This window comes from Zootoca vivipara, chromosome 14, assembly GCF_963506605.1.
Source record: "Zootoca vivipara chromosome 14, rZooViv1.1, whole genome shotgun sequence".
Lineage (NCBI taxonomy): Eukaryota > Metazoa > Chordata > Lepidosauria > Squamata > Lacertidae > Zootoca > Zootoca vivipara.
Genome location: NC_083289.1, coordinates 43,488,443 through 43,504,152, shown reverse-complemented (window position 1 = coordinate 43,504,152; position 15,710 = coordinate 43,488,443). Strand labels below are relative to the sequence as shown.

General features: G+C 39.4%; 1 protein-coding gene across 1 annotated transcript in view; it reads right to left on the bottom strand.

The window, feature by feature from the left end:
* Positions 1–15,710, bottom strand: part of BAIAP2L1 (BAR/IMD domain containing adaptor protein 2 like 1) — a 70,090-nt gene that overhangs the window by 47,153 nt on the left and 7,227 nt on the right. The window contains exon 2 of the mRNA XM_035130832.2: positions 3,537–3,612. Coding sequence (XP_034986723.1) covers positions 3,537–3,612 — 76 coding nt within the window. The remainder of the gene's footprint in view (positions 1–3,536; positions 3,613–15,710) is intronic.

Here is a 15,710-nt window from a genome sequence, read left to right as displayed (position 1 = left end):
CAGCTGTAATGTGTACTGAGATAATTACACACAGTGAGTTGTATCCAATGCTAGTCCTACTCACAAGTAAACCCATTGAAATGAATGGGCATGACTATCTAAGTTTCATTAATTTCAATGGGTCAGCTCTGAGTAAAACTTAGCTGAATGCAATTCATTGGATCTATTTTGAGTAAAGTTTAGTAAGATACAATCCTGAGGTATCTCACTCACTAAGGAATAATTTTCAATTTGGGGTGTAAAACAAATTCTTTCCAGGCAGGAGGCTTCCCAAACCCATTGCTTGAAGTTGCCTGAAAAATGCAGGTATAAGTAGTGCTTTACACTTTTTCAATTTCAAAAAACAGACAAACCAATATAATGCATGAAGCTTCATTTAAGAGAATCTGTTTCATGTAATACAGTACAAAGCAACAGTCTATTGTTACAGTGCTATTATTAAGGTGAATACTATACAAATCAGACATTTATTCCTTATGACCTGCTTTGCATCTAAGCAAGCCATGGTTTACACATGGTTTAATGCAGAAGACTGGCTTCCAGGAGCTATGGTTATAGCCACTGCACTCTTCCCCTAGTCCTGCATCTGCTGAGTCATGAATTGTCCAGTGTTATGTACAAATCCAATCTTGTGGTTTCTGTTACTCCAAACAAAAGATGGGCTGTAATCAACCACAAGCCCAGGTTCAAACCTAATACTAAGTCAAACCAAGGCTTAGCCCTTGGTAGTGCAGCAGCTGCAATCTTCACTTCATGAGGTAAAGGTCAATGGTAAATGATCCCTGGACAGTTAAGTCCAGGCAAAGGCGACTATGGCGCTCATCCTGCTTCAGGTTGAAGCCGGAGTTTGTCCACAGACAGCTTTCTGGGTTATGTGGCCAGCATGACTAAACCACTTCTGGCGCAACAGAACACCATGACAGAAGCCAGAGCACACAGAAATGCTGTTTACCTTCCTGTCGCAGTGGTACCTATTTATCTACTTGCACTGATATGCTTTTGAACTGCTAGGTTGGCAGAAGCTGGGATAGAGCAATGGGAACTCATCCCATTGCGCTGATTCAAACTGCTGACCTTCTGATCAGCAAGCCCAACTAGCTCAGTGGTTTAGGCCACAGCGCCACCCATGTCCCCTCACTCCATGAACCCACATGTTTGCTCATGAAGCCATTATTTGGCTTAGTGCCATGCACACTTAGTGCTACACACAAACCAGTGAAATGCTGATGGCTATGCTAAACTTACAGTGGACATCTCATACTAAACAACCCATTAAAGGACAGCACAGAAATGATTCATATCATGTTTACTGAAAAGATTTTAAAGATGTCTCTCAGTATAGTTTTGTCATTTTTAAAGAGCATAGCTTTCATTTAAAAAACAAACACAACAATTTGAAACTAATGGAATATAATTGGACATTTCACAGACAAACAGGATTCTCTCTTCTGTTTCCATCATGTTTTAATTTATTAGTTTCCAAAAAGCAGTTTTAGCAGAAAAATATGTTCCACAGGCTTTCTGGAAGGAAGCCGCATGTATTACTTCTGACAAGTCTTCTCAACACTCTGGATTGTAACCATGGGAAAAGAAATGTGATCCAAAGTCACAGATACACCAAACAAGGCAATCATCTCTAAGGAGGAACATCCCCTTGAGATGGTGCCAAATTGATTTGCATAAATGAAGTGGAAATATGGTACTGAGGCAAGTCAAAGGGAAGTGAATGGCTTAATCAAAGTTATCACTCTAGCACCAGTCCTACTGAAGTGCAGTTTGTGGTAGTTAATTGTGTGGTATGAGTGTAAGACCTTCTGAGAAAATCGCCAATGCACAATTTCATCTTCCAAAAATATTTCATAATTAGCTCCACTAAAATCAGCACTGTTACATCCCAATGCTTGCTGCACCAGCAAACCACTCTTGAGAATGGGTTTATCCAGGCTTGTAAATAAGGGCATACTTTAATAATCCATCAAGTATTTAAGTAGCTGCCTGCACATACTTATTATTTCTTTAAATAAAAAAATACTAAGGAACCAGGTTTTGCAAAGCTTTCAGGCCTGGTCACCGAGAGAAAGTTATTATCATTGAGCATTTACTTACAAACCTGATTTAGCTTCTACAGCACCCTAAAGTTGTTTATCAGCATGGCAGGATGCTATTGTGGCACTACAGGCTAATATGTCAGGGCAAAGGTTATGGTAAAAAAACAACCAGGTAGTGCAGATGAAGAAGTACCTGCAAGGATTGCAAAGCTTAATCCCCAAAGCTCAACCGAACTCAATTAAAAAACAACAACAATTCACATGAAGATAAATATTGTGCAATACTTAGTCAGAAAAAGTACTCAGAAGATTATTATCTTTAAGAGCACTTTAGAACATGTACAAGATCGCTATTCTAAATAAGAGTCACAGAAACAAGGTCCTTCTGACCTAAGTTCCTATGGAATGCAAGGTTATTAGGATCAATGTTATAATATTTTTATACAATAAAACAAAATGGGAAATCGTGGAAGATTTAGACTTTCTTTCTTTGATTGTTCTTGCCTAATCTGACCTTCACTTTAAATGTGATATCACCACCATTACATCCTTTGGGAGGAAAACTGGGAAGGAGAAATCTTTGGGTGAAATAATGTTAATTCCCAATCACCATTGGTCAAAGGCTCACTTCAGTCTGATTTTCTGTCAGACCCATGGGTTAGAAATTCCTGGGTTAGAAATTCATCAGCCAGGGAACTGTTCCAACTTAAGCTATGACCTGAGATACTGTTATGATGAAAGTGCTGATCTTAGCAGAGGCAAGACCTTGTGGATGGCTCAGAATAAATGCTATAAGAGAACAGTTCTCTGAAGTTGTTTCAGTAAAAAGTTAGCCTTAGACTGAGCCTCCTATATGAGCACCATTCTGTCCCAATTCCAAGTTCCACCTTTCCTGAAAGATGCCTTCACTCAGCCCGTTCCAGCAAGTCTTCTACTCTGACAAAGTGTAGGAAAATGCTGATTGTATCGGGGCTTCTGTGACGAAGTTCTCTGAGTCAGAGGATAGCAATAGGGCACCCTGAGGCTGAAGGGCCACTAGTACCAGGTGCTCATCTTGTGGATGTGCTTCTGGTCATGTGTGCAAGTCCCCTTCATGCTCCCATCTGTTTGATCCAATCCCAGGTTCATGACAGATACTTAGGGAAATGAGATGAAGGGTCAAAACAGACAGTGAAAAACAAAATCAGAATTTTTTTCTCTTACCTAAATAATTGGGATAAGCTAGGCAGGTAGTTTTGATTTACAACAACCCAAAAACAGTGAATGGTGTGCTTAGCCCCTCTGAAATTAGTGGGTTTGAGCTCCTTTAAGACTATGCAGGGTTATAACCTTGATCTTGCTTTCTTGCTTGCAAGTAATCTGTGTAAGGGCTAATAACTTTTGGAGAGCACTTTGTTGCGAGACTTTAATTAGACCTTAATACTGTAGAATTAAAACACTGGATATTATGTTAAATTAGTGCATTAATTTAAAAGTGAGGAGGCTTACCATTAACAGCTTTTTCATAGTTTTTCCCCAGGTTTATTAAATTCCGCAGTCCTGGATTGAACTGTTCCATAACATTCTGGTGAACAACAAAATCAGAGATATCATTAAACTGGCATAAAATGTAGTTTAAAGTGTCTAGAACATTTTTTTTAGCAATGCATGTCACTTAAATTGAGTCACATTTCTAGCTCAACTGCATGGAAATCATTTTAAAATATACACTGCTTTTCCATCTACAGGCCTTTGAGGTGGCCTGACATTTTCATTTATTTAACAAAATGTATATCCTGCTTGGTTACAATAAAACTTCTAAGCAATTTATAATAATGACTTCAGAGTCAGGGGGGGAAATTGCTTCACACCTTGAACATGTGTTTCAATATGTCTGAGAGAAGGTCTGACCTAAGATCAGAGCAGTGCAATGTTCACTGATTCTGTAAGGCTTCACATATTTATAAGCCAAAATGAAACCATCATTTCCTCAAATATCTTCTTACAAGAAAAACAATGACAGAAGTAACAAACCCATAACCAAATAGGGGACATATATCTTATACCCACATTCCCGATTATTTGTGTTGATATTTATGCCTCATTTATTCTGGCTTCTGCAAGTTTGATGCTAGAACACTGGTGTCAGTACCTAGAGTAAAAACCTATTTCAAGTTTTTATGGTTTTTGAAACCAATGTTGCAAGACAGAAAATGGGACTGATCACAAATGGAATTAAACTGTGGTCTACCATGATATGTTTGATCACAAAAATCCCATCATCCAGGCAACAGCCAATGAAACCAAAGTCAGTTTCTGCAAACCACACTTTTCAGAAGTGACCAGTGACCTGCAATGAGCAAATAAAGAAAAATAAAGGAAGCCAGTGCTGTTCCTTATCTGAAACAAAGATCTAACAACAGACCTTGTCTCAAGCATGTTGTAGGGTGTTGTGGCTCAGGTAGGTACTGATGGGGGCTGCTGGGGAAGAGGATGTTGGCTAGGTCTGTACAGTGTACTGTAACTCAATAGCACCATAATCTTAATGATGGATTTTCTCATGAAAACTATATAACACCAGGTATTTCATACTTCCCACCCTCTCTGGAGCTCTGAGATGTTGACGTTAACCTTGATTGCCTGAGTAAAAGAAGCCAAATTGATTTTCACTGCTGAGTTTTGGCTTATGTAGTGAAAATACTCTGCAGCTGTTAAGTGTCACCCAATGTCATTTATTTTAATAAGATGTTTCATTGTTGCAAAAAGCATTCTATTCCTAATAAGGAAAATCTATCCTATTTTGGCCATACAATTTCCTAATACACTCTGCACAGAAAAGATTTCTCTTCCTGAACTCAAAAGCTTACAGAGAGAAATTGAAACCCTCAATAACACCAAAATAAGGTTTAAAAACAGCATCTGAAAGCCAGCTCAGTCTTATGCAAGGGGTATGTAGTGGCAGGTAGAATGTAACTTGGCGTTCCCCCTCTAACAGCCAACCTCCCTATGCAATATCTTTCCTCAGACTGAAAAGCAGTTTGCCTTGCAGCATGGGGGCAGGACTGCTCTGAGAAAAGTACATCTTACAGAAATAGTTTCGCAGTTCTTTGGATCCTGACCAGAATTTTGAAGTACAGTATTCTTTTTATCTACTAACTCTTTGACCGAAACAATTCACTTCTTCCAAATATGAAAGTGCTGAAAGTCCAAATATTTGTGTGCTGAAAAACTAACCATTGTATCAGACTGGAACACTGGGATTAAAAGTCTAAAGCACTCACTTAAAAAAAATAAAATGAATGAAGGCAACAGTAGATTTCAAATACTATGTGTGTGTGTGTGTGATTTTATGGGCCTAATGAAATATTAATAAGATCAACTGGACCCAACTTACTTGAACCCAGCTTTTAAATTCAAATATTAAACATGCCAAAGTTATGGACAAGGCTGTTATTATAAGTTCATGTTCTAAACATAGTTTTTCTTCACCTATGTCAAAGGCCAAAAATGTGAAACTAATTAGGCAGGAGAAACATTAACAATGGCAATATACTATAGGTTGTTCCTATTATCTGAACAATTGATAAAACATTAAAAATGAGACTATCAAGGCTGTGAGTCCTGGAAGACCTGCTCCTTTTCCATCTAGCCTGGGAGGACAGGACCCTGACGACTTCAGCTGAAGCTGCTGGACAGACTTTTGGGCCGTTTAGGGGGGGACCCAGGTGGCACTGTGGGCTAAACCACTGAGCCTAGGGCTTGCTGATCAGAAGGTCAGTGGTTCAAATCCCTGTGACGGGGTGAGCTCCCGTTGCTTGGTCCCAGCTCCTGCCAACCTAGCAGTTCGAAAGCACATCAAAATGCAAGTAGATAAATAGGAACCGCTATAGCGGGAAGGTAAACGGCGTTTCCGTGCGCTGCTCTGGTTCGCCAGAAGCGGCTTTGTCATGCTGGCCACATGACCTGGAAGCTATACGCCGGCTCCCTCGGCCAATAATGCGAGATGAGCGCGCAACCCCAGAGTCGGTCACGACTGGACCTAATAGTCAGGGGTCCCTTTACCTTTTATTGTTTAGGGGGTCTTGGAGTCAGGGGCGTAGAAAGGGGTGGCGGTGGGTGCAGTCTGCCCCCGGTGTCATCTCTGAGGGGGTGTGTGACAAAATCCCCCCCGGGCGGGGATCGCTGCGCTGATTGCCCCCCTGGGCGGGGATTGCTGTACCAACTGCCTCCGTGGGCGCCCTGCCCCGCTCCACCCCCGGGTGCACGGCATGTTCGCCACTCCAGGTGCCCGAGCAGCTAGCTACACCGCTGCTTGGGGTGGTGGGACAGAGTTGTAGTTTTTATTGATATTATTTTTTTGTATCTTTATTTTAGATCTTATTATGATTTATTTATGTAGAAATTGTTTCAATGTGGTTGTGAACTATTTAATGTTTTATTTATTGTTTATGACTGCTTTTGTTGTTTATAATTATGTATTTTTTTCTGTAGTAAGCCGCCTTGAGCATGGTTTTAACTATGGGAAAGCAGCATACAAATAAAATTATGTATGCATGTTTAAAAATAACCAATGAGAATACACACAGAATGATATAAAATAAATGTATTTAGTTAGATTACCTGAGCAGTTCACATCATAATAGGTAAAAACTATTTACAGTAAGTGCAGGTTGTAAACTGACCTCTTGTCTACATTTGAAACAGTTAACTATTCTAGGAATACTGCTTCATACCACACACGCCCTGTTGATACAAGATAATAATGTCCAGACAATGCCTTTGCCCTGTCACAGCTCTCCCTCTCTACATACAGTAATAGTTTACAACCTTAAGTCTGTCAGAGGGAAAGAACAGCAGGGGTTTTCCAGTGTCTCTCAGCTATCTTGCAGTGCACTTGATCTTTCCCTTTAACTTTTCTTCATGGTCACACAGACATTTAGATGTATTAGTTTAGGAATCAGGACTTTGATCACCACATTAAAAACAAAATGACTCGAAATTGCTTTCTTCTATACACCTTCTCCATAGAATATAATAACCTCAGAACCAGTATGTACTAAACATTTACTGTCGTCTGGGCTCAGATCTGTATGTAAGGTGAGTGATTATGTAAGGTGAGTGATTTGAACTGGAGTCAAAACATTTTTTTTATTCCTTTCTTATAGTCCCTTCCACATAACCCTGTGAGATGGAATAGTTTTTGTGTTATAGCATATTGTTTTGTGTTACAGCATATTGTTATTATTTATATTTGTAAGATGCTCTGGGAGCCCCCCCCCTTTTTTACTAAAGAGCGGGGCAATAATTATTTAAATGATCATTATTCAGACATGAACTGAGATCAAATGCATCTCACTCCCACAGGAGGCAGTGATGACCACCAACCTGGATAGCTTCCAAAGGTTGTAGGCATTAATACTTCTGAATACCAGTTGCCAGAAACCATGGGAGGAGAAGAGAGCTCTTGCGCTCGGGTCCTGCTGGCAGATTTCCCACAGGCATCTGGCTGACCACTGTGAGAACAGGATATTGGTCTAGATGAGCATTTGGACTGATCTAGCAGGACCTTCTTAGGTTCTTAAATGATTGGCTGGAACATCAACTGACCAAGTAACACAAATGGCACAGGAATTCATCCAAGGACTCTGAATGCTAAAATCCATGTGTGATATTCTACTAAATTTTACTCAAAGTACACTCAAAGTCTATTGAAATTAAAAGATTTAACTTAGTCGTGTTCATTCATTTCAGTGGGCCTACTCGAGTAAACTCGGCTCACTCCATGTATTAAATGTTGCAGTAGAACTTCTAATAAAAACATCCATAATCTGTAATTTAATTCCATACAACACAGCCAACCTCATTTGTGCCTGGGAGACCTGACTATGTGATGGTGAGGACATAATTTGACTGGGACCAACATTAGACTAGGATTGAAGAATAGGATGCTGTGAAAATTGCCCACCTCAATAGGTTTTATCTTTTGCAGATACTGTACCTACTTTTGAATGCATCCAGTTCTGAGGCCAGCAGAATAATAATCAGTCAATTTATGCCAAGTCTGATGCATCATGACACTGATCTTATCTGAGTAACTATGCAGTGGTGGCAACAGTAGCAGTTCTAGGTGGTGAATGATCTGCCGTATTGGGTTTCAGTGCCTGTCTAGGAAGGCTTACGCTGTCTAAAACAAAGTAACTTTTTCACTCACTGAAAATAGCTTGAAATTGTTTTACACTACAGTGGAACCTCCGTTTACGAAAACCTCCGTTTATGAATGCCGCAGACCCGGAAGTGTTTACATCTGGGTTCCGCGGCGTCGGATGCGCAGAAGTGACCTGCGCAGCTCGTGCATGCACAGAAGCGACCTGCGCAGCGTGTGTGCGCGCAGAAGTGCTCTAACGGCGCTTCGCGCAGAAGCATGCCTTCGGCAAGCGAATACCTCGGCGAGCGAACGTCTCCGCGGAATGGATTGCGTTCGCAAACCGAGGTACCACTGTACTTTCTACTTAGAGACACGGGTGGTGCTGTGGGTTAAACCACAGAGCCTAGGGCTTGCCGATCAGAAGGTTGTAGGTTTGAATCCCCCCGCGACGGGGTGAGCTCCTGTTGTTCGGTCCCTGCTCCTGCCAACCTAGCAGTTCGAAGGTAAACGGGAAGGTAAACAGCATTTCCATGTGCTGCTCTGGTTCACCAGAAGCAGCTTTGTCATGCTGGCCACATGATCTGGAAGCTGTACGCTGGCTCCCTCAGCCAATAACACGAGATGAGTGCCGCAATCCCAGGGTCGGTCACGACTGGACCTAATGGTCAGGGGTCCCTTTACCTTTACCTTACTTTCTACTTATGAAGATGTGCTTTTCTTTTACTTGAATAATTTTGTGTTTTCTTTTGGTTGGACAATTTCTATAAATTTAGGTTATATTGTTGCATAAATTGAAATGAGTTGCATCTCTTTTAAATTGTTTTAGTTGGCTAGATGCTTTGAAGGTGCACGTGATAGAAATACAATACATAAAGCTCATCACACATGCTTTCCAACTGATTGTTTATCATAGCTCACATTAGAAAAGAGTTTCCCCCTTATGACTCACTGGGTTTTTAGAATGTATGTGGTGGAAGACTCTGGTTGTATTATCCTTGACTGGGATATATCTTCTGATAGCTATTTTTATATATTATCAGCATGCTGAACTCTTACCTACAGCAATTGATTTTCTGATAATTTAAATAAATTTACTGTACTGCTGTCAACTACATTTTCTAAGCTTCTTGTTCCAATCCACTTCTTCAACCACATCTTTCAGATATACACCCATGGGCATCTTCAACTAATCTAATTTGCTGCAATTTGTTCTGCTGTATTATTTAAAGATTTCCCGTGGGGAAAAGCCAAAATAAGTAGAGACAATATTTGTCTCTAGAATGCTCCATATTTACTTATCTTTGCTATGTAGTGATTTTGAATGGTCACATACTTCTGACCTTCCTCCTTTCATGTTGATTTCTTTAGCCAGCATTGAGTTTCCATGATTACAGTGCTTTAATAGCATCTCAGTCATTTATAACAAGCGCAGACAAGTTAAGTTGGTGAAATGCTATGGTGCTCAGTTTGAAAAGCAACAGAATCCAATCCTCCTCTTCTGGAGGAATGTTTAGATATAAGCTTTATATCTGTGACTAGGGTGAATCAAAGGTGTCGAATCACTTTGTGAAATTTCTTTTATTACCAGATCAGTGCTTCATCCCAGATAGTTCTAAGAACTCACTGGGCCAGTTTGTTACAGTGTTAGAATGCATGGCATGTAAGAAATGCAATGGAGTCCACCTTCTGGGGTGAAGCCAAACTGCTGGAGAATCACAGCATGCACAGAGACCAGTAACACGTAACTGCTGCCTCCCGCACTGTTTTTGCTGTGTTAGCTGCACCAAAGTGGCCTCACTAGTGCAAGCCTGGGCAGTGTGTATGGAGGTCCTGAGCTCCCCATATGACAAAACTCCCCTCCCAGCCTAACTGATGTGGTCCAAAGGAAAGCAGAGCAATATGTTTGGCACCAGCTTGGCTGCAGACATTGCCAGAAGGAGATGTACAAGATACCATCCAACCACATTAGGGACTCCAGATTTGTGTAGGGCTTACTACTTAGTCTTTTCTTCTCCTGAAGATGTCCCGCAAGGCAGTGGATATGGATTTTTCCTCGGGGTTTACTCCCAAAACCTTTCTCACAAATGAGCATAGCCACAAGGCAGCAGAGGTTTAAGATTATTGTCTTTCTCCTAGATGGGCTACCTTCCCAGGTTGACGAGCCCCATCTACCCCTCACTTCCCTCTACAGCACATGTAGTAACCTCCTTCATTACCTTCGGACCCACTATTGGTCTCATCTGCTCAACCCACCAGAGCTTGTCTTCACATGCAGGGGAAGTCCCTAACTCCCCAAGAGTTTGAGACCCATCAGCTACACCTCACCTGATTTAACCAGACAGTTGAAGCCATTTCATGGGCTGTGGCCACTGTCACATGCTGACACAGGGGAGAGTTGAGTGCGGGATGGAAAGAGAAGGAAGTGTCCCTCACCAGAAGTACTACCCCTCCCTTAACACCCCTAACAACAATATAGCCAAACTCAGTAAAACATAAGATACCATAAAGCAATACAAAATAATAATAATAATGAATGATTTATCTTATATAACATTATGCTGCTTTTCCGCAACCCTTCTTCCTGAAACAGATCCTCCCTCCATATATATCATTTCATGTTAAGCAATTTGTCTGTATTAACTGTAGTTGAGGCTTACCCAAGCAAGTGTACACCACAGTTAACACTGGTGCTGACAAACTGGTTAACAGCAATTGGGAATATTTACATCAGGCAAAAGAAAGACCACAAAGAGGGAGGGAGGATTGAGCTGGTGAGCAAGCATTCTCCAGGTTTGCTCCTAACTTGCTAACCACAGTTAGCAGGAAGTCAACATTATGCCTGCACCAGCCCAATATGAATACTATTAGAATATTTTCCATCAGTTGGAAGTTGCATTGCCAAGATTTCAGATTAATAACTGCTTTTTATAGCCTTCTGCAGAATAAATACTCCCAGACAGCACCAAAAGAAAAACACTCAGTGCATTCCTTTTTAAAACAATCACATCATTTCAGATTTCCTTCCTTAAATTGAAAGAACTGAAACAACAGCAAACAATCATTTGTGATCACTCAATGATCTGTTTAAAAAGGTAACTGATATCTTACACAATAGCAACACAATCAATAAGGAAGCTAAATAGATATTTTTAAGAAACTAGAGACATAAATAAGTAGAGACGTGGTCATATAGATTTAATGGCTCAAGCCATATGTTGGGCCAAGCCATGGTTTTTGACATTGTGAGAATAGTCCTGGGGTTGTGTGCATTCTGCTTCACCTATGTCCTCCCCTCATGCACCATGAGCCCCTCTGTCCCTAATTTATAGCAAACCACAGCACTGTTTGACTCAAACAAGCAAACTACAGTTTTTGCTTGCCTTAAAAGCCACGATTGAAAGCTGGAGTTTGATGCGGTGTAATTATTAGAATGTTGGGCTATGGGAAGTTGTAGAATCAAATCCCCACTTAAGCATAATGCTTAAATGATGCTTGGGATAGTTATTCCCTCTCAGCCAAATATATTTCACAGGGCTGTTGTCAGGGTACACTGAGGTAAAGAAATGACAGTGGATGCTTCATTTTTTAGAAGAGTGAAATAAAAATGTAATAAATAGACCCTCATCTACTATATATTTTGGAAAGTGCTTTGCCTGTCCGTCAGTCTGTTCTCTATAGGTTTGGCTGCCTCTTGAGATCATAGAATTATAGAATTGTAGAGTTGAAAGGAACCATGAGAGTCATCTAGTCTAACCCCCTGCACTGTGCAAAGCAACAGAGCCAAACTTGGTACAAGGTTTCCTGAGGCAAAGATCTTTGTCAATAAATCACAGTATTTTTTAGTTTCTAAAAATTCCTGGGCAGCACTGGATATTCTCCACTAGTCTTTTTAAGACTAAGAGTAAGACTCATGGCAAACACAAGAGAATCACTTGAAAAGATTTATCTTATTAAGCACCTTGTACTCCTAATCAGAGCACAAGTAGCAAGTACTGTGCAAAAACCAGGCTGATAGAAACTGACCTGCTTTCACTCCTGCTGTGGATTTTATAAACACACATGTGAAAAGAATGTCAAAGTTTAGTTACGGCATATGCTAGATACACTGTCCTCTATAACAGTGTTTTTGAACCTTTTTTGGGCAAAGGCACACTTGTTTCATGAAAAAAATCACGAGGCACACCACCATTAGAAAATGTTAAAAAAATTTAACTCTGTGCCTATATTGACTATATATAAAGTAATTTTTCAATTTTTCCCACGGCACACCAGGCAACATCTCGCGGCACACTAGTGTGTCGCGGAACAGTGGTTGAAAAACACTGCTCTATAAGTACTACAAAAACATTTTCACTTTCCAATCAAATGAAAGCTTTTGTAATTTCCTATACATGTTCAGCTTTGCTCTTATGCAGGACACACCTTCCAAGAACACAATAGCTCAGCATGTCACAGATCAACAATGCATAAAAACCCTGCAGCTTATAAAGTTGAGGCTTATATCCTGCCGATATAATCAAGCTAACAATGACACTTTAAACAAACTTGCCAATCGTTGGTTTGCAAAGAAATTCACAGCAATGTCATTAGTTTTTTTTATATATATATAAAAGGTATTTAATCATATAAATCTCCATCTTGGTAATATCATTAAATAATATCCAACTAGCAGTCAAACCATAAACATATGTGGTGGAGTGTCTGCCTGAAGAAGCTGCATACAATTATGCTTTACCATTCCTTTATGCTGATGTACTTCAATGTATACCATTTAAACACTTATTTGCTGACATAGCTAACCATATGATTACCAGAAAGCAGCATTCATGGATCACTCGCATTACTACCGGTATAGCCTTAAATGGGTGTGTGGAATGACAATGGCCCATAACTGTTCCAGAAGAGAAACTAGTTGCATTTGGTACATCATCCATGGGGGAAAATATACTGTACATTCTACAACACACGCAAGCTGTAATACCATGTATGTTAACTGTATGTGGTTTACCTGGTACATTAATACTGTATAAGCCCATGAACAAAATTATGTTAATAACTAATTTATAAAGCTAGCTTTGAAAACTAGCTTTAAATATAATTTTCAAGTTGTTTTCTTTCCTGCATAAATTTGTGTCTTATTCTTATAATAATGGAATCACTTGAAAATACTTGGGGTGTTCATTTCATAATATTTTAAAAACGTGCCCATGACACCTCAAGAAACTCTGCTGGTAGGATTTAAACTCTTCCATCGGGTGTTCTGAGATTTGTGTTAAGTATATTTAAGGATGTTATGCAATTTGTATAAATATATTTTGATGGGAATCCAATAAATGGATACTATGTTAGCCAAACAGGCCGTGTGCTGTATGTGGAAAAGGAATCATGAGGCCTAGAACAAACATAGCTTATTTTCTTTTAGAGTTATTCCAAATCCATTTTATACCTGGGATTTAAGGGGCTTATTTATTGATTTTGCAAGCCACATGATTAGCGCCCCGAACAAATGGAAGAGCATATAGCTCCATCTTTGCTCTGAGCCTCTGACCTATGCCTCACTCACACCAGCTGTTTCCACTGGGCACCCCCCATGCTAATGAAAAATACTGGTAACTTCATAGTAAGCCTTCTGCAGAAAATAATTCAATGCTATTTGTCCTTGACTTATTATCAGACCCAGCTCAAGGACTGGAGGGCAGATTGCCCTTAGTGGGCCCCTCTGGACCCCAACTGCCCCTCAGTGCACACTGCCATCACCCCACTGCCATCACTGCCAGCATACACAGCACCAGAAACACTGTACCCATTATAGCACAGTCTCCAGGGATGCCTGCTTGCAAGGGTAAGGCTGGCACTGCGGGCACAGGAAAGGCATCAGTTCTAGCAGGTGCTGCTGACAAGGTTCACGAACCTTGGCAAGTTTAATCAGTATGCTAATTTCCTTATACAACCTGGGAGCTAAAGTGGAGACAAAGGCTATGTCTTTCTGTTAATGCTAATATTAAATGCCAATTCCACTAGAAATGTCAATACCAAAATGGCCTCTTGGTATGATGATACCAAAACAGGCATTTCAAGAAATAGTTGGGTAATAGTAATTTGAGGGGAAACCTATGTTATCATCAGGGTGGATTTGATTTAAATCAAACTGATTTAAATCACGATTTAAATCACGATTTAAATCACTCGTCAGTAAGGCTTGATTTAAATCATAGTTGATTTAAATCATAAAGACTAATTCTTGCTGGTATAACTTTATTATGCAAGTAGATGAAGATTTTTAGAATAACAACTTTTCATATTAGTTTTTTATCCCCAGTTTAATAGGTTAATCATTCATATTTGGACAACTTTACTGTTGTACTTAGGAAGGAGAAAAATAATCATTACCTTAATAATAACAATTTAAATAGATTTATTCAACTGAAACAATAACATTTCAGCAAATGTTATTTGCTTAAACAAACATCCATGTTTGTTAACTAATTTGGTTAAACAAAAACAAAATATATATATTTTAAGAAACTTAGACTGTCAGCCCAGCCTACACATGAAAAACTTAAATACTGTCCAAACAATCAGAAAAATATTGTTTCTATTCTATTCACTGAACTTCTTGAAACTTAGCACTGAAGGGGTTGCTTCTGTATTCATAGGTTTGTAGAACAATAGGATTAAGGTCTTTTGCTCAACTCTGTTCATGTTATAACATTTTTGCTGTGAAGAAGAGGCATGTGATCTCTGTTGAGTCAAATTCAGTTTTGAGAACTGCAAAAGTAAACCAAGCACCTGTGATAATATCTTGTAGGCAGAGAAACTGCCCAATAATCTTACAAAAACCTCTGGAAGAGGTGAATGGATTAATGGAATTTATTTACCCCCAAAATTAAACATATACAACCTTATACTACATAATTAAAAAAACTAATCTTTATTTCATGATGGAATAACCTTTGGATGGTAATATGCTTTCCTCAAAAAGCATTTTATTTAAAAAAATCCAATTTAAAGCAAAAAAATCGATTTAAATCAAAAAAATCCGATTTAAATCAAAAAAATCCGATTTTTTTGATTTTTTTAAAAAAATCATTGATTTTTATCCACCCTGGTTATCATGTTCTGTCATGCTCCCTTATGAACCTTTTTTTGTGTGGAAAATAAACATTTCCTCCTTGGAAAAGTGCTTCAAATGTTTCATAATGGCATACACAGTAGGTAGATTACATGTTTATGTATTTGAGATACATAATTTATGTATTTGAGATACATAATTTACTTTACATGTCACATGGCATATCCATTTTTGCCAAATCAATTGCTCTATTAACCCACTGTTAACTTTAACTACTTAGTTGCCCCTTACAACTCTTTGCCTTCCCATTTAGCCACACTATACTGTATTTAGTTTTTAGAGAGCTGGTTTTATGCTGATGCTAGAGAAGTACTGTAGACGTGCATACCGGTAGTAGCTAATGTAACAAACACTGAATCAACAGAAGTTGGTCCAATAGATGGTATCATCTTGCATGCTTTATTGC